The following is a 24,965-nucleotide window of genomic DNA, read 5'->3' as shown; positions in this document are numbered from 1 at the left end:
CTATTAACAGAGCAACACTAAAGACAATTACTCTTAGCCTGAAGCTCTTTGTCTTTTTAAAAATCTTTAACAAACAGGAGAGACGCCGGAAAGTTCCAATTTGCTCTGCATAAGCAATGTTTCTCTCTGATATGCCTCTTTCTGCGCTGCCTCCTCTCTTTCTCCTGACTTTACTGTTTAGAAAGCCAATGAATGCACAGACTGGTGTAGAGCAATAACTTCTGAAGCAAGTCCACTGGCTGATTGCTATGATCACGGTTGGTTGAACTCCAAAGAAGAAATCTCTTTATCAAGGAGCTGCAGTTATATTACAACAGAAGGGTGGGAAGCCGGCTGTCAAGTAAAAGTTCACACAGCAGCACTGGCTGTCTTTTTAGCATTTACTCTTTTAAGCTAATCTTTCTCTTGTAGCTCAAGCGAAAGTAAGATGTTAGGTTAGATGGATCAAATTTCAGTTTCTGGTGAAAAAGATCAAACTGATTTCAAGCATGGAATCAGAGGGATCAACCATCACTTCCCCTCCAAATATTTGTTTAAGGCCTAGTGCGCTAAGAACTTAATATTAAGAGGAGTTTAAATTGTTATTATTGTACCACAGTAGTTAGGGAAACACAGGCAGAAGAGCAAGGGGCAGACACAGGCTGATTTGTACAGCATAATAGAGAATTTGAAACTCAAAATATAAAACTTCAAAATTATATCTTTCAATATCTATCAAGAGGAAGAAATTTAGATAAAACTTCTTCGTAATGATCTGGAAATTTGTGAAAATAAATAAAGACTCTCATGTGAACAATCCATAAGAAGCATGAAAAACTGTTTCAATTTTCAGATGCGTTTTGAGTTGGGATTTAGGTCTCATGATATTTCTGCATGTGACTGCCTCAGTAAACTTATTCATACTGAATACTCGCAGAAGCCTGTATAGATTGCTGTGGCAAGATGCTGTGTTGATACCTCAGAAACAGGAAATAGGAATGCTGCTATCATAGACCTTTCAAACACTATTTTTTATAAATTGTAGGTCAGTCACTGCTGTTTGGGAAAAAAAAAAAGGAAATTAGATGTAAATTGTTTTGCCCCACAGTGCGGGCACATGCCCAGCAAATATTGTCCTTCTTCCTGCCTCCATCTTCCATTGTAAGGCAATATCTCACTTTTTGTTTCTTTGAGTTGAACTTTTCCCTTGACTTTCCTCTCTATTATGTTCCCAGATTTCAGTCCTACACTCCCTGAATATTTCAGGCTCCTGAACTTCCTTCAGAGACATTCTCTTGCGAATAATTTTCCCTCCTCTAGAAAACCTCCTGGCTATCTTGTACATAGGTGAGAGTACAAACAATGAGTGTTCATCATTAAACCAACACATAAATTATATGGAAATGTATTGCTTTTCTAGAATTGGTAGAGAAAGGGAAATCTTGGAAGACAGAAATAGCAGACAGTAAAAAAAGAGAAAGGGAAATAGAATAACCAGAAGAAAAAAAAGTGATCTCATGCTCTTGCCTGTCCTAATTATGAAGAACTTTGTTACTGATATTTTTAAGGTCAGAGAGGGGAAAAATTGTTTATGAGGATTAATATCTCTTGAGTTTGTTGAAATGAAAGTTAATTTAGGAATTAAAAATTAGGAAAATAACTTTTTTTGCTAAATTAATTCGTCTTTTTAATGTAATATATATATATATATATTGCTTTTTGTGTGAAAGTGGAGGTGATGTAGAATGACAAAATCAGGCAAACAGGGAAACCATGAAATAATTAGATTTAGACTGCAGATCAGTAGCAAAAGTACATAATCTTTAAGCATTGAGTAATGTCACAAAACCACTGAAAAATTCAGTCTCAGGAATGGACCAACATTGTTATTACTGTAGCTTGGTAACCACTTCTTGTGAGAGAGCTTCACCCAAAAAAAAAAAAAAAAATAGCTGTATTCATGCCCATTTCAGAGACTTAAACTAATAGTAAGTGGGCAGTTATAGAAAAGTTTAAGCCTTGTGGGATTTGGAAAGTTGGAAGAGAAGGATGCTAGTACTACTACCTGGAATTAAATGGTATAAATAGATTCTCAGTGTCTTCCACAGGTATACATATGTGCTGTCAAATGCCTCCTGTCTCTCTGAGAATATCCACAAAGTCTCATCCAGGAAAGAGCCTTTGCAGAGCCCTGACATGTGCCTCTTGCCTCCAGGCTAAACCCCACACATAATCAGAGGTGGTTGTTTCAAAGGGTATTGTCTGCATAAGCAGATAATCTGCTACTGCCTGCCTAAGTCAGAAAGCCCAAGTGGTTTTAAGCACAAGAAATTACTGCCTGGGTCTAAACAACGAGTTTAAATAATTGTCAGATGTGTTCAGTCCTCTCGTGATTTTCATGAAAACAGCTCCTGAATACCTGGCCTGAATATGAATGAGAGTTACAAGGTTATATTCTGGTTGGTAGTTTTATTTGAGTCATAATAACAGAGCAAAATGAGTCCAGTATCTCCTCTTTTTGTATTATTCCTCTGCCAAAGAAAAATAATTTTCTTAGCTCTCTCTTTTCAGAAGTTGTGTAGGAACAGCAGCGACAGTGTTTGCTCCTTCCACCAGTGCCACCTGATAACCAGGATGAGGAACAAAAGAGATGGAATTTGCTACAGATGATGCTCCATTCTATTTTGTGCCTTACAACCTATTGGCCATTGAAAAAACAACAACAAACCAAACCCCCACAAAAACTGACTGTGAACTGAAAAAACTTGCATATTCTGGAAGTGGACTGAATATTATCTTAACCCTGCAAACGCTAGGCTTTTATTTAAACTATCTCACTTCTGCAGAATGTGATCCCTCAAACCATTGGATGAGAGCAGAATTTCCTACAGATCTGCAAAATAGCCTTGCAGGAAAGAAAATACTACTAAGCAAAAGGAACAAATGTGACTGACAAACTTGAGTTATTTTATGTGTCTTAGAACTATTCTTCTGGAAGAAAATTAATGAAATTTACTTTTTCTGTTTTAGAAGCATTTCCAAGTTCTTCCAAGAACCTGAGTCCACCAAAATTATTCTGTCCCTTGCAGAATTAAGTACCTATATTTGAAAGTTACTGTGATTAGGATATTATTTGGAAAAAACATGGCTTTTCAGTATTTTCTACTCTCATGTACTTTCTAGAAAGAAGGCCTTGGTGAGGAAAGTAGTAGTTTATACTACTACTCCAGTAGACCTCTAGTGTTTTCACTAAGAATGTAAAAAATGCATTGACTAGTGCTAATTTTACTTGTATCTGTCTTCTTTCTTACATGACAGACAACTATTCATCATTAAATAAATATATACAATGCATTAATTTTCACTTTATTTTCTTCTGGACTTTGCACCTGAGATTATACTGCTCATAGGAAACAATAAAAAAAAATTGAAAAAATACTTTGCAATGCTGGAGATGGTAATTTTCAAGGACCATCTCACTGGAGCACTATTGCCTGCTTATCCAGAAATAAGCCCATTCTCTGCAGCTGGCAGTAAATGAATCTCTTTTAGGAGACTCAGAAAAAATCAGTTGGTTTTCTCTCCCTGTCTGTTCTGAATTCAGCAATATGGACATGTTAGTAAACAACATCTGACAGAAGAGAAATATTTTTACATGTTTGACAAAATTATTATTGCTATGAGAGAAATTTCTGCTTCGGCATATGGTGAAGTTATATTGACCGCATGTTATTATGGAAGTTGCATACAATTATAGTTAGAAACCAAAAATAATTAATTCAAAGAATTTATTGTACAACACAGCTACAAAATATTTATGGCCTCTATCCACCATATAATACTATTACAGGCCTTAAAAGATTCTGCATTTTCTGTGTCTTACAAAATGAGATTTTAATTTTAAGGCTCAGGCCAATGACTAGTTAAAAATCTGCATATGGTATTAGCTGAAATTTATCAGGTGCTAAACTCTTAAATGCAGATAGCTATGATAGATCAGCTGCCAAGAAATAGCTGGTGGTAAATAATTGAATAACCAATCTAATTATCTGGAGAGAATGATAACTGTTTTGTTGAGGTGATAATTATGCATCTTTACTGTTAGGAGATTTCCAACTATGGAGAGCTGATGTGGATAATTAAAAGATGTTGGTATTTTAAATATATATTGCTTTGAAATTATAATACATCCTTTGCACATAGCTGGATGAACTTAATATGAGATGGCACTGTGTTCTTTTTGCATTGTCCATTTTGCAGTATCCATATATTTTTTTATCAAGACACTTGACTTGACTTGCCTTGCCTTTTTAAGTATGAACCTTTCAAACTTTTCTGCATTAAACTAATTTGATATGTTTTCAGTGGTGGATATTTACCAAAACTCCTGCCTCTGATATTAAAGTCTTCCAGGCACTTGGAGGATTTGCATGCCTTCTTTTTTATACTAAACCTACATGAGCATGAATGCTATATGACATGAAAAGGAAAGAAAGTCCAGACACCTCTTGGTCTTGCTTATGTTGATAAGCATATGAACATAAACCCCAAAATGTGTGGAAATAACATTTCTGGAGAGGATTATCCTATGCCCTTACAGGCTGTCACTCAGTAGTCTGCACTAACAAATACCTCAGCCTTCCCTAAAGATTTTATCTCCATCACTAAGAGGCAAAAGAAGACAACACAATATCAAATTCAATTTTGTATTTTAGTCCAAAATCACAGTATTTCATTGTTACTCTTATCTGAATAGACTGTATTCTTGATGAATTTTTGCTTCTGAATGCTACCATTAGAGACTTTCATTAAAGATGTTACTATGGATTCAGTGCAAAATTACACCCCTGCCTTGCACATGGAGTAAAGGAGAGTGGGTTTTTCCTCTTTGCTATGCACTTTGCATAGAAAGAATGATAAATGGAATTGTCTTTACCAAGGGAATACAGGAGGTGTTCTCTCCCTGCATTTGAGATGTGAAGGACAACAACAAGAGCTGGGTTCTGCTTCTCTGTGGATGCTTTCTGAGGGTGCAGAAAAAACGCAACATTTTATCAACCAATTTTCCTTTGGTTGGGATCTCTTATGGGACGATTGCAGCCCTGCACCACTACACACAGAGCTCAAAAACCTGTGACAGACTTGAGGTCTTAGGTTGCCACACTTCATGTTCTCTTCCCCTGCCAAAACAATTAGCAGTGGAAAAGCACCAAAAAGTCATATGCTTAGGCACAGCAAAATGAAAAACCTTAATTAGGTCCTGCAGGCAGCATAATGAGAATGTGGAAACAAATCTCTGTTACAGAAGATAGATGAATGGGAGGCTGATGTACAGGATCAAGCCATCTGGAGGCAGCCAAAAGCAATTTAGATTGGTGTTTTGACAAACTCTGGCAGCAAGAGCTATTAAGGGCACCCATGTGTTTGTTTAATATGGTTAAGTCAGCATTTCTTCTGCAAATATTACTGTATTTTAAAAGCCTGGTGGTTGCAGCTCTCTGGGCTAAAACTTCAGATACAGATCCTGGAACAAGAACTCATTCTCTGTAAAAGAGAACTCCCCTGTTTTTGTGGGATTAGGAGGGTCTCTTTTATGTGGTACCAAGGAGGTGGATGTTGCTTTGGGCCCCTCCTTAGAACATGGTGGTCTAACCCTCTGATGCCCTCCTTGGGGCCGAAAGAAATACAGAAGTAAAAGGCAAAAGCAGCGCACAGGGAATAATTTTGAGAGATTTTATCTATCTTCATTATTGTGAACTTGCATAAAAGAATTCAAGTACATTACAGGCAGACTTCTGAAACGTTCTGGAAAAAAGCTAAGTCTACTTCTGCATATGAGAATTCCCAAGAGGAATCAGTTTTAGAAACAAAGTCATATACAATAAATATGTGGACATAATGTGCGTTTACATAGTGGCCACCAATCTGCTCATATGGAGACAAAACGAAAGCCAAAACACAACGCTTCCTCCTAGGCAAATAATCTAAGATTGCCAGCATGGTTCTTCAGATCACTATAAGAAATAGGATTGACTATTTTTTGGCAAATAATCTAACTGATAACACTGTTTTTTTATTTGTTTGCTGAATTGTTGTACTTAGGACTTGGCTTCTCAACGAAAATGAGAACGAAAATTTTTTTTGATCTTAAAGTTGATATTTTCAAATAATCACTTCATTATGAGAGTGGAGGCCCCAAAAAGCCAACTTAATAGGATGAGTTACAAATTGGAGTAATGGTAGTTATTAACAGAGGAGACTGAATTTGATAGCAAAGTTGGACATTTCAGAGCATGCAAAACAAGAGCAGTGTACCCTCCATGCCCCTTCCAAATATTTTCCAATAATTTTGAGCTAGTAGAAAGTAGAAACAACAAGCAATTAATCCAAAATGTACTAAAACAAACCATAATTACTTCATGCTACAGAAACCAAGATGTATCTCTGTCCTGTTTATGCTAATTTGTAGAGTTCTTTTGATCATAATTTACACACTTTCTTGCTTGTTAACTTTACTCTACACTTCAGAATTTGAAGTTGACTTCTAGTTCTGCAGTTAGTACAACAATTTGGAAGTCACTGATAATTACATGGTAGAACTAACCCTTCAATGGATATTTTGTATGGGATCTTTTGATTGCACTTTATATTCTTGATAGTACAAAGTATGGTGTGAACAAAGGAAGATGAGGGTAAAGACACATTAAAAAGACACTTCTGAAGGAAAACAGGGAGGGAGAATGTTAGGACACTTTGGAAAGCTTTAAAGAATGAAGCTGAAAGGAAAATTGTGCATGAAAAGTGAAATTCAGACTCAGAAGTAAAATACAGATAATTACTGCTAATACATACATTAGTCTACATTTTCTAGAAGAATAATATGTTTTAGAATATGGCACCTTTTAAAACATTTTTTTTGGTATGATGAGTTATCATTTTAAAATAGAGAACATATAACTGTTTAAGTGACTCTGACACTATGAAGGCTATGGCTGAAATATGCAAATCAGTGCAGTGATTTATAATCAGGCTAAAATGGATTTTTTTCTATTTCATAAATTTTTTTTCTGTTATTGAAGTATCACAATTTTTTAAAGGACATTATCAATTACTTTTTCATGGTTTAGACAAGTGATATAGATGATATTTAGAATGGTTTCTGAATAAAGTCAGTGAAAATAAATGAATAAACCAGCTACCTTTTAATGCAACTTTTAACTCCTATATGTATTTTAGTGTAAGTTTTGTTTAATCAATAAAGGCAAAACATACTTAGTTTCTTTTTGAGAAGGAAAATATCCATGGCTTCTCACTTTATTAACTGAAAACTGCATTTTATAAGCTTAAGTAAAATAAATAACCATCATGTTGAAATAGGATGTCTATGCTTAATATAATCTCGTAAATTATATTGTATGGTTGTTAAATACATAAACATCCATGAAAATATACATATTCTTACTTACCCAACGGACAGGAAAGGCTCCTTTGATTCAAGTCTGTCAAGTAAATAACAAAAGTTTTAAATATAGGTATTTATTGTATTTAAAAACAATTATGCAATGAATTTAAAACAGCTGTTCTCAATGTCAAGTTTATTTAATTGCACAATTTAGCAATCAGGCCCAATAGAAGAGCCTGATTCATTTTAGCATTTTAGTAGGCGCTTTTAGTATTCCACTTTAGTTTCCACTTAACTTGGAAAAAATCCCATTTACCCAATGGAACTTTGATCTAGAAATCAAATATTTATGAAGTAGCACATCTAGGCCCATTGAATTTCACAGATTGAGATGATTTGTGTAGATATTTGAATGGAATGTGTAGAATGAACAAGAAATAATTTGCTCTTTTTGCTGCCTTTTTTTTTTTTTTTTTTTTTTTTTTTTGTTTTCCAGCATCCTATGCTCGTATGACACGATCACCTTATCCTTATGAGAGCTTCTGTCCTGTTTGCCAGAGTTGGCCTTGTACTGGGTCTGGGTGTCACTATTTTGGTGGATCCAGAATCATGCTCAGTTCTAAACTCAGTGGTTCAAAGTGCTCTCCCACTCCCTGATGTGGCTGCTGGGGCTGCAACTGGCTGCCCTTTTTCTTTTGGAGTGTTCTGGCTTCAGTGATTTTTCTGATATCAGCTGCTTGATAAGACCATTAATATGTGATTTTAGGATCCTTTATAAACATGTTTAAAGCACATTTGCAACTGAGTAATTTTAAGTGGTGGTGTGATGTGCAAAAATGTTCTGTTGTGATAATTCCCGTGGAATATACTGTGTTAGAAAGAGGGGAAAATAAACACCCGGGTCATTAAAATCTCTTTGTAGCCTCTTTGTAGCCTTCTAATGCAGCAAATCATATCATGTATGGAACTGAGCATTTAATTTATGAATCTGAAGCCAATTTAGATCTACAATAAAATATTTGAAATATAATTAATTTCGAACAATTATCATTAGTTGTAAACAAAGGTACTTTAAATAATAAATATTTTAAGGAAAAAGTTTCATGAAAGTCCTCTTTGTAAAAAAACTGAATACTGTTGCAGTTATTATTCATCCAACAAAGGTTTTGTGCAAAAAACTCACAAACTAATAGACCAGTTTAATTATTACCACCATCTAAAATCCAAAACATTGAAAACACAGTCCCTTTTCTGTTGTCCTAATGATTATAGCTCACCATTCCCTTTCTATCTGGGGTTGAAATCCACATGGAACTAGAGGAATAGAAGAGGAAACACTGATGGCTTTGCGTATAACTGGAAGCACAGTAGAGGCCCAAAGCTGCATGTCCTTGTGGTTGGGGCAGTCCCAAGAAAATCTGAGCTTTGCAATTCTCTGTGCTCACGCAGTGCTGACAGAGAGCAATAAAATGACAGAGCCCTTCGTGGAGGGTTTCACCCTTCTCCTGCAGGCTCTGTGCACTGCTGTCATGTTTTGGTTTCCTCTTTTCCTGCTTAGTGAAATGAATCAGTCCGGGGAAGCACTCAGTGTTTGGCTGGAGAGATTAACGGTAGGCAAGATGACCAAAGAATGAAAGCCCTAGAACATACTTACATACTTCATAATACAGAAATTCTGTAATCAATAGCACTGCCCTGATGGGGGATATTCTGGTGGATTTTACTTGAAAACAAAGTGTGTGTGATAGAATGCCCCGTGGACAAAATACTGCAATTAAAAATCTATTTGAAGTCTGTTCTCTAGCTGGAATTCAATTTGATTTAAATAGTGCTGCCCTAGGTTTGACCTCTCTCTGTATTTGACTAAATGGTTTTAGATAATTTGCTGAATTACTTTTAATTAGTTCAAGTGTTCCTCATAGTAAAGGAACACAATTATCTGTGGGCCTTTGGTTTGGTAATTCAGTATATGGCAAATTAATATAAAGGTTTAAAACTGCAACACAATATGAAATAACATCTTATATAATCTTTACTTGTGACATTTGTCAATCAAACTTTTAACCTTTCTTTTCAACCTCATGTATACTGACTTTTCCAGAGTTTTGAGGAATTCTTCAAAAATTAAAGATGATATTGCAAAAAGACTAATTCTGATAAGTTTTGAGAAAGGCTGTCATACACCTCCAGGAAAAATCTTAAAGCAGATGTCTTTGCAAAAATATACTTTTGGGTCCAAGAAATACTAAGTAGACAGTAAACAAAGGGAATCATGTTTTAATTATGTAGGAGTGGTAGTGAAGCAGAAGAGATTGAGATATTTTATTTCTTTCCTGAAATGGTTTTCCCATCAGAAAAGATGAGTTTGTCAATATGCCAAGGCCGTATACCAGTTTGAATAGGAGGGAGGGAGACTGATCAGTAGCATGACTGGTACATGGCAGACTGAGGTGGTGCTCCACTTTGATTTTCAGCTAAGATTTTCCTTATATACATATAATAGATAAGTTTTTCAGGAGGAAAAAGAATTTTTGCACTGTGTCAGTTGCTCAATTAAAACCAGTCACTGTAAAATGAACAGGCATAGGCAATTGATTACTACCCATTGACATGCTACAGTCCTGTCACACTGTGTTTAAAATAAGAACCCTACAAATTTCCCATTTAGTGTTATTCCCCTTGCACCCTGAGAGACATCTTACAAGTCTAAATAGCCCAATTGTGCACTTCATTATTTTCTTTGCTGCAAAGGTTTCTTATATGAATGGCAATTATCTAAATTCCATCTTTGACATGGACTGAACATTCAGATGGACAAATTTTCAAGGTTTACAGACAAACATACAGGGAAATGTTACTAGGCTAAGGGTGTGTAAATTCCTCTTTGACTTGTAAACAAATCATGGAATGACAGAGCCCAAAGTAAATTCTACATTCTTGCATAATTCTCATATTAAGATTACAGGCAAGAATTTTTCTGCATTTGAGGCCTGACCCAAGATACATAAATCTATATAATTGCTTGTTAAAGAATCCTCTCCTCTCCTTCCCAAAACTGTGTACAGGACAAAGTGAATAACATTTCTAACAATATAAATGCAGTACACAGGCAAATGGATTTTAGCCAAGGATTCTCCAAGGTAATTAATTACCAATCAATATATTCTTCCTTGTGGCTGTCATATAATTTCATCTTTAGGCACTTAGTAGGAAAAACACATGTAATTTAATGAATTTGTTAGGATTCTTATTCTGACTTTTTGAAAAAACAAAACCATCTGCCCTGAATCAGAGAAAGGGGTCAGTAATTAATATTTTTTCGGATGAGTCATCATTTTAGGTTACAACCTTCTTATCAAAATTCCTGAGGAGGATTAGCCGACTGTGTAGCCGACATCACACATTTTCTATTTGACTGTAAAATGCATTAATAGTGACTGCAGTTTTCAAGGGAGTTGGGAACATTTTTATTCAAGCCACATAGGAAAGTCAGGACAACTGTAAAGCAATTTGGACTTCAGTAGAGTGTTAGTGTGCATTTAGACTAACTGATGTGGCTGACTTATTTACCTGCAAAGTATGTCTTTTTTGCATTGTGCAGCTTTAGGAACCAAAGAGTTAGCAGGACCAAAGATTTAGCAGAAATATGCATAGTGAAAGAATATTCAGATTTATGGCTCACCCTGTTTTTCAATGCATTAAATTTTAAAATGATGAGAACAACTCAAGGGACCTTTCAAAAGAAACAAGTTTCCATTCACATAATCAAACATGGATGCATTTTTCTCTGAATGTTGAGTTTGTGATTTGAAGTGATCAAAAACCATCTTTCTTCAGAACTTTTTAAGTAGTGCTATATTTTGTCATTTAATTATTTTTAAGCATGTGCATTATAAATTTTGCAACCTCCAGATATTTCTATTCAATGCAAGCAAGCCTAATAAAAGCATGTCTCAATTTACAGAAGAAATATAATTTCATATAACTTCTGCTATCCATTGAGTCTGAAAGAACAATTGCTGATGCACACTGGGTCATCCTTCCTTTCTGGTTTCTGTGACTTAATTTCAATCCAGGATAATTTTCCTGGATATTGTCAGTAACTATTGTCAAATAGAATAGAATAAGAAACTAATTTTGTCTTTTGAAGCTTCCATAAACATCTTTATAAATGTTGACAATTTTTATCAAGAAACTCTGTCATATTATGGAACAAATAAATAGTAGAATGTCTGTATAGTAGATCTAATTTATCAGAAGTGTTTCAGGAGCAGAGAGAATGGAAGAATAATTTAAATGTTTATGTCAATTTTTACAATTGACCCTAACAACTTCAATAAGTTCTGCTCCCATCTGGTGGTTGACATTGCAATTGATAACTCAGATTAGAAAAGCAACAACAACCAGCTGTTGTTTTCATGAACATTGCATAATGTCATATACTATGTATTAGTTTTTGCAGTACCTCAAGAATTTGTATTTGACAGACCTAGGTGCTTCTGTTATTTATTGAAATATAAAGATTCTAGCACAAAATAAAATACATCACTTAAGCCATGGGTGGAAGCTAACATACTATGAGCTCAAACTGTCATTTCTCAATGCAAACTGATTCCTTTGATGCTTGGTGGATAAATGATAAGACAGATGATAGCTAAGACTTAGTGTCATTTTTAAAGCTCTTGATATTGCCTGATATGAGATTCTCATAATCAAGCTGAGAAAATAAAATCTGTCTCCCCAGCATGACCATGAACAAAGAATTATGTCAATAGGAAAGAGAGCCGCATTAAATAATAGCAACACTCAGTGTTATGATTCATTTAATATTGGTGTGCATAAAGCATTTTAACAAAGATGTTACTGCATGTAAAATAGGTACCAAAAAGCTGTTTTTTAATCGTCCAGTGAAGAGAATTAAAATAGGATTTTTTTTTATAAATTGAAGAATTAGTATTAATTCAATGTGATGAAATTTAAAACAGAAAAGCAGAGTTAGAATTTGAGAACAAAAACTGTTTTATACATATATGAAATGACGGACAACTAACTGGGTATTGCAAAAAATTTTTAAAAGAGGAAGAACTGAGTAACAAGAGACTCCTAGTTATGGGGATGTATTAAAACGTCTTTTCTCAGAGCTCGTTGAAAAGCGTCCTTTAATCAGCACATGCTTCTTCTCTTCTAGTCTCAGATCATGGTTAATCAAAGTTCACAACTGAAATATTCAAGTGTACTAAAACTAAATTTTACTAATTACTGAAGAATTTATTCAATAAGAAAGCTACTACACTAGTAAGCACTCTAGGGATAAACAGATTATCAAACAGGATTATCCCTTTGGCTACCAGCCTCTCTCTATGCAGATCTATACATAATCCTCAATAGATGTATAATACATATTTAGTCCCTTTTGAAACTATCACAACACATTACACATTCTGACTGATTTAAAAAGATACATTTTTTAATAATATTTTGTGACTTTCTTGACTTGGTTAATTATATAAGATTGAGAATAACTTAGATCACTTATTGAAGCACCAGATTTTCTCCAAGTCCATGAGGAAAAAATTGTACCCAGAAGAAACTAACTTCCCAAGACATCTGTAGGTGATATGGATCTTATGCAGCTTAATTTTTTGTGACAGAGAAAACTGAAATTATAGTTTGTCCCCATAAGACAGCTTGATTTTCTGTCTAGGAATGCTTCTGCTCACCTTAGGGTTTGGTTTGCATTCATGCACTTACTCTGCATTTAACATGCTGCAAGATGAAGGGGCTTTTAGTCTTTTCAGTGTTTTGAAGTGAAAGAAATGGAATTTTGGCCCAGTATATATATATATGTAAATATATATATATGTCTGGAAACCAGAAAATATGTGCAAGGTTTGTTTAATTAATTAAATTAAATTAAATTAAATTCCATTATATTTTTAAACAACGCTGCAAAAACCACTGACTATTGTTGTAGTGCATTTTATGCATTTTGTGCAGTGCATTTTATGCATTTACCCTGTCCTGGGGTTAACCAGTTCTACTGAACTCCTAACCCCAGGACAGGGTGGTGCCATAGCACTATCTGTAGGAAAAGATTTTGAGGGAACACTTAGCACAGGATGCTGTCGATAATACCTGATGTCAGCCTGCACTGATGTGTAGCATATGTACCAGATGTATCAGATGTACATAGCAGATGACCAAATTGAGCTAGTTTCCTAGAAAAATATGCATCTTACATCTTTTATAAACATGAAATTCTTGTCATGAGTACAAGTTTCAGGAGTCACTAGGATTTTTTTACCCCATGGGTAGCTAGGATAGGAACCTTTTCACCACTTGTTAGTAAAAGGTAATTAATAATGTTTGGGGTTATCTTTGAAGCTTGACAGTTGAAAAACTGAATAAAAGGTATCTTTATGTATAGGGAGGAAGTGCTTTAGAGAGATTGCCTCTTCCCTGGGCTAACTTTCACAGCAGCAGGAGGCTAGGATGAGACTTAAACCAGCATATGCAAAAGTTGGTTTTGATATACCAATAGAAATGTACATTGTCATAGTGGATACTGAATGCATTACTGTTATAACACAGGATGGAAGGGTTTTGGGGATGTAGTAGGAAAGAGTAACAAGGAGAACTCAAGGGAACTAAAGGAAAAAATGAAGTAGTTTCCCATAATATTCTTAAATGGGTGGTCTAAATTTTAGGCAGCAAGAAGAGAGGGAAACCTAAAAGCTCTAAGTAATTTAAAAGCTTTATCCTATCTGATTTTACAGGTTAGATTTTGCTGCATCATTTTTTATGAATCCAAAACTTGCAAAGATAACATGAACTGTGGCATGGATTCTCACAGTTGACTAAATCCTGGTAGTATGTCTGAGGAAAACTAAATTGTGATTTGGAGTGAAATTGATCCAGACTGCATTTGAAAACCTTCTTAGGTAATAATGGATTCCAGTTTCCTCCCATGCCACCCAAGAGAAGTCTTCTGTAGCCAAACAGAGTTATAAGCTAAACTGTGTTTAACCCATACATCACTGTATGATATTTCCAGTCATGAAGCAATTCAAACTTGGATTCATAGTGAGATCCTTGCAAGTTTCCCAAACTAAAAATGTGCTCAATTTAGTACCTTTGTTAAAGAAAGCAAAAGAAACAAACCTGAAGCATGAAAACAACTCCATGCTGCTGTCAATTTTTCTTTGCTTTTTCCCATGATTTTTACTACTTGCTAAATTTTGCAAAAATCTACACTCCAAACAAAAGACAGAATTTTGAGAAAAATGTAATGTTCTAAGTAGTGTGCCTTAGACATCTCTTCCTTACAGGTTTAATCATTCTTTACATGAAGTTGATTTCACCTGACCCTCTTCTGCTGTAAAGCAGAGTAAGAACACTCAGGTCAATATGTTCTGATCTAAAACCATCTAGAATGTCTTCTTCAGGGTGGGTTGAACAAAACAGTGTTGACTGATCTAATGCACACAATCAATACTACTTTGCTGCATGGCTATTTGCAGTCACAAATAGATGAAGGTTAATGCAGGCATTGCCTTTGGGTATCCCAAGGGTAGAGGCTTAATATCCTTTTCCCCTCAATGACAGGACTAACACTTTAAAGCAGTTACAGGAGGGTCACTTCCGTAACAATGTAAGATTCATGTTTGTCATGCTGCTTCCTAGAACAACCTCACTCATGCAAAACTGAAAAATGCAACATACATTTTTATGACAATAAGTATTAGAAAAAGGTAATTTTTTAGGACTCAAATCACATATGATTATGAATACATTTTTTACTTTTCAATAAAATAGTCAATGCTTTTCCTAGAAGTTTTGGAAATGGTGGCATGCAACACCAAAAAGGCATGCAATTTGTACCCTATACTTTAAAAAACAAAATTACATTTGACATTATGAATCAACAGCACTAAGTATCAGTTCTGGTAGGGTGGATAATATATTTTCAGACAGTACGTCCAAGACTAACAGACCTCACCGAAAAATAAAGCTTAATGATAATTTTATTTTTATAATTCACTGCATGAAAATATATTGATATTGACTCTCTGTGTTTCACACAGCCTTCTATGCTATTTGTAATTTTACTTAGCAATCCATTTTCTTTCCAATTAAGTATACTTTAAATTTCTTCTTCTAATATAATTCATAAGACTTTAAAATGTGTTATAGTGTCTCGCTTATCCAACCTTCCTTATTATTCACAGAGTACTAAATTTAGAACCCAGCGTCATATTTCTGTTGCTCTCTGTAAGCCACTTAAATGGTGCCCTTGCAGTACACCAGCATCTCCCAGACCAAATTACAGCCTTCTATATAATTAGAGGTGTTACATTATGTGAGAACCAATGCCTAATTGCAAGTCCACTAAGTGGTTCTCTGAAGTACAGCGTTCTGCACCTCTGATTACTGCAGCAATTAAGGGTTTACCAAATTCCTGAAAATTAAGAATTCCTCTCTTCATTTGCAATGCCCAGGCAGGCCCTTCTCTATTCTCTGTCATGAGCATAAGACTTAATAGGACAGTTTCTGAACAGCAGTGTCTGCAACTCTTGATACTGTTTCCATGATGCCTTTTTCACTAAAACTCAAATGTAGAAAAATACCATGTTGTCAGTTTCTGATTTTTTAATATGTTGGAGGCACTAGGCTTTTTATCCTAACTGAAATGCAGCAGAACACCTACAGAAGACATCATCTTCATATAGAAGACAACATGTTGAGTCAAAAGTGATTATTTCTTATATTCAATGCAAGAATCCATGTGGTAATAAAGGGTAGAAATCTCACATTGCAATAAGGGATAGGAATAGGCCTCAGGTTGTCAAGATTTAAAGCAAATGTGTGACTAAAACTACTGATTCTGTTTGCCTGCAGGCAAACCCATCAATACTCTGGATCTTTTAGGAATTTACTTTTTGATTTATAGGCCAAAGTTTTCTCATTTGTATTAGCAGCCAAAATTTTTGGATAAGAAAGGAGTCATAATCATTTCAATTGAATAAGAAAGGAGTCAATCATTTCAATGCCAGCAGAAGATAGTGTATATGTTTTCTGTTCTTCTGTGGTATAAACAGTGATTAAAAACCATGAAAGAAAAAAAAAGATAAGTTTACAGTTAGATACTTTATCTATAGTATATTGCATCAGGTTTCATAGCAGAAGTAAAAAAATAAGAAAGAAAATTAAACACCAGGAAAAAACCCCAACAATAATAAGTGAAAAGCTTATTCTCCAAATTTGCTAATCTCTGAGCATGAATGTGATTATGATGTCTGGGCTTTTGTGGCAGAACACAAGATCATTCATGTGATACCATATATCACCTTATGCAAGAAGAAGAGTACTGAGATGGGAAGAAGGATGCAGCTCCTGTGCAGATGCGTATAAGCTGGAGTCACATCCTCTTAAAAGAGGAAAAAAACCCTGATGAAATACTGTGTAAATCTAAGGGATAACTTGAGGGAAGATTTTTACAAAGACAAGTGCTAGTCTTTACACAGGACCTACTTCCAAATGGATCTGTGTCAATGCCACCCTTTAAAAACTGATGGTGAGCAAAAGCAAAGAAACATGAGCAAAAAGTATGATTTATCATGTAATGATGATCTGAGAGGCAAAACCTGCCCTAGTCCCTTCTTAAGGGGCGTTAGCAGTATTCGTAAAATAGTGAATAGGAAGATTAAAAAAAAAAAAAAAGTTTCATTGTCCTAGTTATTATTGGATTTACACCACAGGTTAGGAATAATATGATTGAACACAGAAATCAAGATGCCAGTTGCATTTTATATATTTTGGTATTTTTATTTATCTGTGATTTATTTCAAAATAAACAGAAGCAAAAGGTATTCCTGTTGCTAAGGATCTGAAATATCTTTCTCTCCCTCATTTTCCCCCCTCTCTAAAGCCATGAAGTGCTGCACAATCATACTCTGAATCATGTGAAAGGGCAAACCTAAACCTTTGTCTGCCCTTCCCAGCCCCTCTGAGCACATGTACTGTTTTAAACATCTATGGGATAAAACTGATTGCAATTACACCACCATAATTTTGAAATGAAGACTTGCATGTGCTGTTTTCCATCAGCAGATTAAAAAAAAATATTCCTGTGATATTAGTTATTTGACATGGAGGTTTTTTATTGAAAGAAAACAAACAAAGTTTCAAATTGAATCACTGGGTCTGCTGTTGCTTTGTATTTGTACCTTTTAAGATTTTTAATGTAATTGAGAATACTGTTTAAATTCTCAAACACAAGCAAAATTTGTACTGTTCAAGTAAAAATTTGAAACTAAATTATATTTTTTCTGTACAGTAATGACTGTTTCAAATGTGACCACCGGCAGCATTCTTTGATAAAATGAATGTAAATAATATCCTGCTGGACTTAAAACTCTCTATTTAAACATATCTAGAAATGTGGGGATTTTTTATGGAAGCTAAATCTTTTGTCAAGAGAAGAGCTGCAGAACAACATTTATCTTAAGCCCATTCCACTGTACTGAAATAAAATAACTTTTCTCATAAAGAAAAATAATCAAAAGCATCAGGAAGATACATTTCTGTAGAAAAAGAATCACTTTGATTCAAAAGAAATATCACACTATATTGTGTTAATGTAACGTAGTCATAGAAAAATTATGCTCAATAAGCATATTTTTTTATTCAGCGTATAGAATAATGTAGGAGTTGTAACCACAATTTAATGTAAGTCTAAAGTGTCAGAAAATACTTTATAAGGTTTGTTTTCTGTTTTCTGTGTCTTTAATCTCTTGTAGATCAGTAACAATGATGGACACACAAGTTCATTTAGAAAAAGAAAATATAAAGAAAAATGTTGGAAATCTAGGACAGTATTGAATTAAGAAAGACAATTATACCTGCAGTAACTTGTATTATATGACAGGTTTAAAAAGATTGATAATACACTATCAGTTGCACAAAATTGCAGTAATGATGCAAAATCCTGCAGTATTCTAATAGAATGGTAATTCTTGTTTGTTGCTGAACTTGTTGAGTTTATAGTAATGTTTTTGAGGGAGGAATGACCTCAAGAAGATTCCTATACTAGAAGATAAAATCAAGTTGCTCATCAGTGTCCTTTTCACACTTTTTCCTGAAATGAAGGGTGCTCAGAAGTGCTCAGAAAAGCAACTCAAAATGATGGATGGCTCTGAGGCAAACCAGACCACACCAAACTCTATAAACTATATTTACAATAAACTTAAGAAGCCGAGGGCAAGTAGAGAAGGACTGCAAGCAATTCTTTCAGCTTCTGCTATAAGGCTGAGGAAATGCAAGGTGTGCCACATAATTTAATCAGTTTTGTGTTTGAGATTATAAAAGTAAAATGTGCAGAGGAAATTGATAAAATATTTGTGTCAAAAAAACCCCACTGACATAAAAAATAACCATATCATGTAAATAAAAGAATATCCTTTTCCAGTATACTTATATGAGCTATTTAAATAAAATAATTTGTTTCAGAGGCCATGGAAATTATGAAATTGCAAAGTAAAGGCTGTTTAATGTAGATAATTAGTAGTAAGTTAAATCAGGCATGTTAAATATACATTTCAATTGCATTACATGACAAAGTGATTGGTAATGGGAAATCATTGTGCTATCTAACACCTCTCAGAGAGTGCTGAACTGTACACCAGAAATTTCAGAGAACAGCTGGGAAAAACCTTGTCCTGGAGGGAAGCCTTTGCAGGGTCACCGTGTGCTGCATCTGGGCAGTGCTGTGGGAACTCGACACCAGAGGCTGGTTCTGGTTACAGCCAAGCCAACACAGTGAGAAGGTATTTCACTTCAGGTTTTCCTGGCTTTCTTAATCTATTCACTAAATCCATTCTGTTAATTGTCTCACTCCAGGGTGTGCCTCAGCAGGATGGATCTTAGGCTAGACAGCTTCATTCCCAGACAGCAATAGGAATACTGGAGGTCTGGGGATGGAATAACTCCTCACTGAGTCTTCAAGATGTGACACTGGGGCCTGCCAGTTTTGCTTGTGGCACTCTAAAGAAGCTTGAAGTTTGGCAAGGATGAAAATAATCCACATAGGGATTACTTGTCTTGGATAAAACAGTATTGGAAAAGTTTCTAGTCAACTATAATGTTAAATTGCGTAGAGCAGAGAGATTTAGTAGATATCCTGGCAGTGCCCAGCAACTTGCCTTTCCATTTCTCCTCCAAATCCTAGTGCCCTGCTTTGCCACATTGTACAAATATCACTTTGACCCTGGGGATTTCTCAGAAAGGAGACTTGGATGTGATATGGGACCCTGCACTCTCAGTTGTACAAGTACCACCACACTAGTTTTGACTTCCCCTTCCCCAGTGTGATCTCCAGCAGATTCCCACCACCACCTCATGCAGAGGAGACTCTGCAGTAATTGTGCTCAATTTTTATTGCAATAAAAATGGCACCGTTATGGTCAGCCTTTAGCATACTGGTTTTGTTTTTTCAAAAGACTCAAAAGTAGGTGCCCTTGTCATCCTTCTCAAGCCCTCTCAACCTTGTTACTACCAGAGGGGTGCCAGATAAGGCTTTTAGCCAGCTCCCAGGATGCCAGCCATAGGGAGAGGATGTGCTCCATGCTCTGAGGGAGGGCCACTCCTTGAGCAGCTGGGAATGGTTGCACACCATCAACAGCCTCCAGAGTCAGAAAGTGAAACAAAGGCTTCTGAAATGGAGAAAAAGCTTTCAGGTGTGTATTTAATATGCCATATAATGTGGTAGTGGACTGAAATGAACAACAAATAATTAAAGCATTTTATGATGAAGAGAAGCAGAATAACAGTCCATTAGACTACTTAAGGTTGATTCTGCTTTGGTATACTGGACAATAGACACAGGAAAAAAACAGTAAATGGGCTTTCATATGGTGACACAGAGTTGCTTTAGTGAAATACTGATCAAAACACAACTTAATTAAAAAGACAAACTGTGATGTTTTATTTTACCAAAACATTGCCTCCAAAGAGTGCTTTAACACATTTGCGTTCAGCACCTTTAATCTTCACCTTGTGTTTCAAAGATCCTAAGGTGTGCCACTGGTTCAATTAATTTTTGCTGGAGGCTAGACCAATACAATGAGATGCAAAGCAATTTTAAGATGCATATTTTTTTAAGCGTGTGATTTTCTGCAGAAGTGGAGTGCTAAAAAGAAAATTCAGAACAATTTTGAATCTTCTGAGATTTATGTCCCCCTCAATGCAATGCAAATTAGGATGGATGATGATGGAGTTTACAGCTATGTTAGAATTTAACTGATTCCCGAGCACTACTCTAAGTACATTTTAAGATATTCAATGAGCATGCTTAAAATTATTAATGTGTTTAACAGCTTTCTGAAGCAAAGACTAAATGTTCGCAAAAAATTTTTAAGACCTAAACAAAACATGGAAGTCCTTTTATTATTTAGTTATATCTGTCTTCCACCTAAAAAAAGTTTGTGTCTCACATTTATGTTCATGCTAAATTTCGCATAGGTAAGATTAAATGAGGTTTTTTTCACACAGATTATAAAACTAGAAAAGTTAAAATAAAGGAATGTAGATCTTGAGCTATTAAAGAGGATTATGCCATTACAGGAAAAAATGATTCTAATGACTTGGCCACACAAGCAAATTATGAGGATATAGCACATCATAGACATCAGTTTCTCTGTATTAATGACTTATGTGTATATCCACCTATAAAAGTGATACAAACTTCTTTTCAGAAATGCAAAGTTCTTTGAACACTTTCGAAGTCTCAAGTACTTCAAAGTAAATAAAATCCTGCCAGCCTGTGCAGCACTCCCGCTTACTTTTCTTAAAATTGTTCTTTACATTGTCTCACATATGAAAAATACCATTAAAAATCATTAACAAAGGAAACTGAAAAGTTAACAGTTATTATCCTTAATACTGTGTGTACACAGTCGCTGGTTTCCATTGGCTGTCTACCTTAAGACAGATTCTTCTAGGCAATTTTCCTGAACGTGCTTATGAAGACTGAAAAGTAAGTGTCAAACTTTGTTTAAACGACTGTCCTAGTTTTGTCCAGGGCAGAGTTATTTTTTTACGGCAGCCAGGAGTGGTGGTGTGTGTGCGTCTGTGGTCCCAGCTGCTGGATCGGACTGCTTGAACCCCACAGCTGTGGGCTGCTGTGTGCTCTGCTGAGAAGGCCTGGCCATCACCCAAATATTGTTGAATAACATTTTACACCACTGCCAGGGGCAGAGGAAAAGGAATTTTTTTCTGATTTCTGGAAAGAAAGGCATTCCTTTTCCAGGTGGGAGAAAGTGTGGTGTGGTGTGGTGTGGTGTGGTGTGGTGTGGTGTGGTGTGGGGTGGTGTGGTGTGGGGTGGTGTGGTGTGGTGTGGTGCGGGGTGGGGTGGGGTGGTGTGGTGTGGTGTGGTGTGGGGTGGTGTGGTGTGGTGTGGAAAAATTAGTTGGTACTGGCCATGGGCTTTCTGTGTAAATAGTTTTTGTCTTATACCTTTTGTTATTAATATTTTTGCTGTTACTGTTCTTTTTTTTTTTTTTTTTTTTTTTTTTTTTTTTATCTCATTGCTGTTTGCAGTAAATTGTTCTTGTCTCTGCAATTTTCACCCCTTTGTGCCTCCAGTTCTCGACTCTATCCCTGGAGCAGGAAGGGGGAAGGAAAGGTGTGTGAGCGAGCAAGTGGAATCTCATTTGGGAGAGTCTCAGAGGGTACTAAATTGGGAGTGTCTTTGCTAAACCATGACAATGACTTTATAGCACATCTCTTTCTACATTAAATTTACTGTCTTGTCAAATAAGGAAGCTATATTGCTTCAGCATAATATGCTCCTGACTTTTTAACCAATTTATTAATTTCTTGGTCTTGATAAAGTGATTTCTAATAATGTGTTTTAGTACATTTCTTAGAATCAAAGCTGGTCTCATGTAATAATTTTCTGAACCTGTTCTTCTAAAAAATAGGCATAACACCTTCCCATACCCACTGTTTCTTTACCTTACAAGACCTCCATAAGTTTTTGGAAAGAATCCCTAATAGTCCACACATAGATTCAGCTAGTCCTTTGAACACACTACTGTGAATGTTATCAGATCATTTCCATCAAATTCACTTAGTCAAACATTGATTAGACAATTTTTTATTGCATACCCTCTGGTAAAAAGTTATTTTCTTTAATAGCTGGTCAGCTAACCATTTTGATGAAGTAAAAGAAGTCTTTTCTGCATCATCTGTTCTCTTTTCCTCCTAACCAAAATCAGAGGATGTTACTCTAATGACAAATTTTTGTTACCTTTGTTCTTTGTACAATTCTTTACTTTAACCTTTCTGACATCCTGTAGGATGACTCTGCTCTTCTTTTCTACTTCCAGTCATGGCATTTTGATTCCACATTTTGTACAATTCCTTTTCAATTTTTAGAATGTTAGAGAAAGTCGATGCTGTCATATTATTCTTTAGATTTTTTTCTGCTTTGGGAGAATTTTCTGTTCTACTTTAAGCACATTCAGTGCAAGATTTTCTGCACTTCCTTTGTCCCTCAATTTTCTTTCCAAGAATCTTTCTACTCACCAGATCTCTGAGCTCATTTAATTCTGTCCTTTCTGAAATCCATTATTCTCGTTCTACTTACAGTCCTTCCTTTTAACAGTGACTATTTTGTGACAAATAAATTTTTTAACCAATGACTTTCGTAGAGCAAATCAAATCTACTGTAACTACTTCCCTCTTATCTGTCTCAGTCTTGTGGGTGGATCCTGGCCAGCAGCTAAGCACCCACATAGTCACTGACTCACTCCCCCACCATTGTCCCCTATCAGGATGAAGGAGAGATCAAAAGGTAAAAATCCTAATTTAGGATTGAGATATTTGCAGTGTAAAAGGGGAAGGGAAAAAAAAATCCAAGTGATTGCCTTTGCATTACTTTCCACCTCCCATAAGCTATCCAGGCGATCTCCAGCTAACAGCTGCTTTGGAAGAAAAACCTTCCCAATTTTTATTTCTGACGAAATGAGAGAATATCCTTCTGGCCAGGTTGGGTCAGCTGTCTCAGATATATTTCTTCATAACTTCTTGCCCACACCAAGCCTATTAATTGGCAGAATAGGAAAATGAGAAAATCATGAGGCTGTGCAAGAACTGTTTAGCAACAGTCAAAACATTGGTGTGTTTTAGCAACAAATCCAAAACACTTAGAGGATTCTATGAAGAAAGTTAACTCTATCCTAGTCAGACCCAGTTACAGTGTTCTGAAATAAATAAATGTTCTCAGTGTTGCCAAAACTTTATTAGTCACTGATCTCACATAATAGATTAAGCGACACTGGGATAATAAATGTTCCTTGTTATCATACAATCATATAATGGTTTCTGTTGGAAGGGACCACACCATAGAATGATAGAGACGATTGGGAGGAACCTTAAAGATCATCTAGATACAACCATCACACCATGGGCAGGGATGCCATCCACCAGATAAGATTGCTCAGGACTCCATCCAGCCTGGCCCTGAATATTTACAATGGGACACCCACAACTACCCTGGGCAATCTGTTCCAGTGCTCACTATCCTTTGAGTGTACAATATCTTCCTAAAATCTAATCTCAATCCCTCCTTTTTTAGTTGAAAATTGTTCCTCCTTTATCCTATCACTACCTGCCCATGTGAAAAGGTATTCTATTTTATAAGCCACCAGCAAGTCCTTTCTTGTGCTCAGTACTCCAGATCAGGACACTGTACTCCAGGTGGGGTCTTACAAGGTCAGAGCAGAGGGAAAATTAGGATGAAGGGAGAAATGGAAGGATTCTCTTAGCTGCTCTTAAAAGCCTCATGATCTTCTAGAGAAGGAGTTTGCACTACATCCATGAAAGGACACAATCTAAGATACTTTTCCTCTTTAAAATTCCTTTAGAACTTTCCATAGGTCTCTCTTATCCCTATCTTTTCTGTAGAGCAAGTATTTATGAGAAAACCTTCAAAAGCTCAGAGGTAGAAATGAATATAAACGCCAGAAATCACAGAACATCTTTCAAAATCTTTTGAAATACTGGAACAGGGACAGAGTAGACCAAGGTTACCAGGAACACCTACAGAGTTTAGTAGTTTGCAGCAGAGAGTAATGATGAAACAGGGATTCTCTTCTCCAAAAATAATATTTCTGTCACTTCAGCTGAGGACAGCTATATGATAAAACTTCAAATCTCTTCTATATAGCATGGAGGCTCAGAACTAAAATGCTTCTGGCTGTCTTATTCTGAGATGCCACCCTCGAATTTCCATCTGAAGCTTTCAGACCAGACAAGGCATGAGAAAGTACTGCTCAAGTGTGTCTGATTTCACTCCTGAGGTGTTGGTCTCAGAGCCAGCCTACCTACATTTCAGCTACAGTATGAATCAGTCCTAATTCCTTCCATGGATCTGCAGCATAAATTCTCTACTACTTTTATGAGATGTAAGGTTTATTGACCAGAAATACCTGTGGGCATGGTAGCCCTAACAATCTGTAATGCTTCACTAAACATAATTGATTTTGAAAAAAAAGTGGATGTTTCCTCAAGTTTGTAAATGCT

General features: G+C 35.7%; 1 protein-coding gene across 5 annotated transcripts in view; it reads right to left on the bottom strand.

Moving 5' to 3' along the window:
• RALYL (RALY RNA binding protein like) overlaps nt 1–24,965 on the bottom strand; it is a 368,275-nt gene that overhangs the window by 47,214 nt on the left and 296,096 nt on the right. For all 5 annotated transcript variants that reach the window (XM_058042361.1, XM_058042353.1, XM_058042378.1 and 2 more), the window contains one exon: nt 7,446–7,478. In XM_058042361.1, coding sequence (XP_057898344.1) covers nt 7,446–7,478 — 33 coding nt within the window. The remainder of the gene's footprint in view (nt 1–7,445; nt 7,479–24,965) is intronic.

The sequence above is a fragment of the Melospiza georgiana genome, chromosome 1 (assembly GCF_028018845.1).
Source record: "Melospiza georgiana isolate bMelGeo1 chromosome 1, bMelGeo1.pri, whole genome shotgun sequence".
NCBI classification, from domain to species: Eukaryota; Metazoa; Chordata; class Aves; order Passeriformes; family Passerellidae; genus Melospiza; species Melospiza georgiana.
Note: the sequence above shows the minus strand (reverse complement) of the source record. Positions and strands in the feature narration are given on the sequence as shown.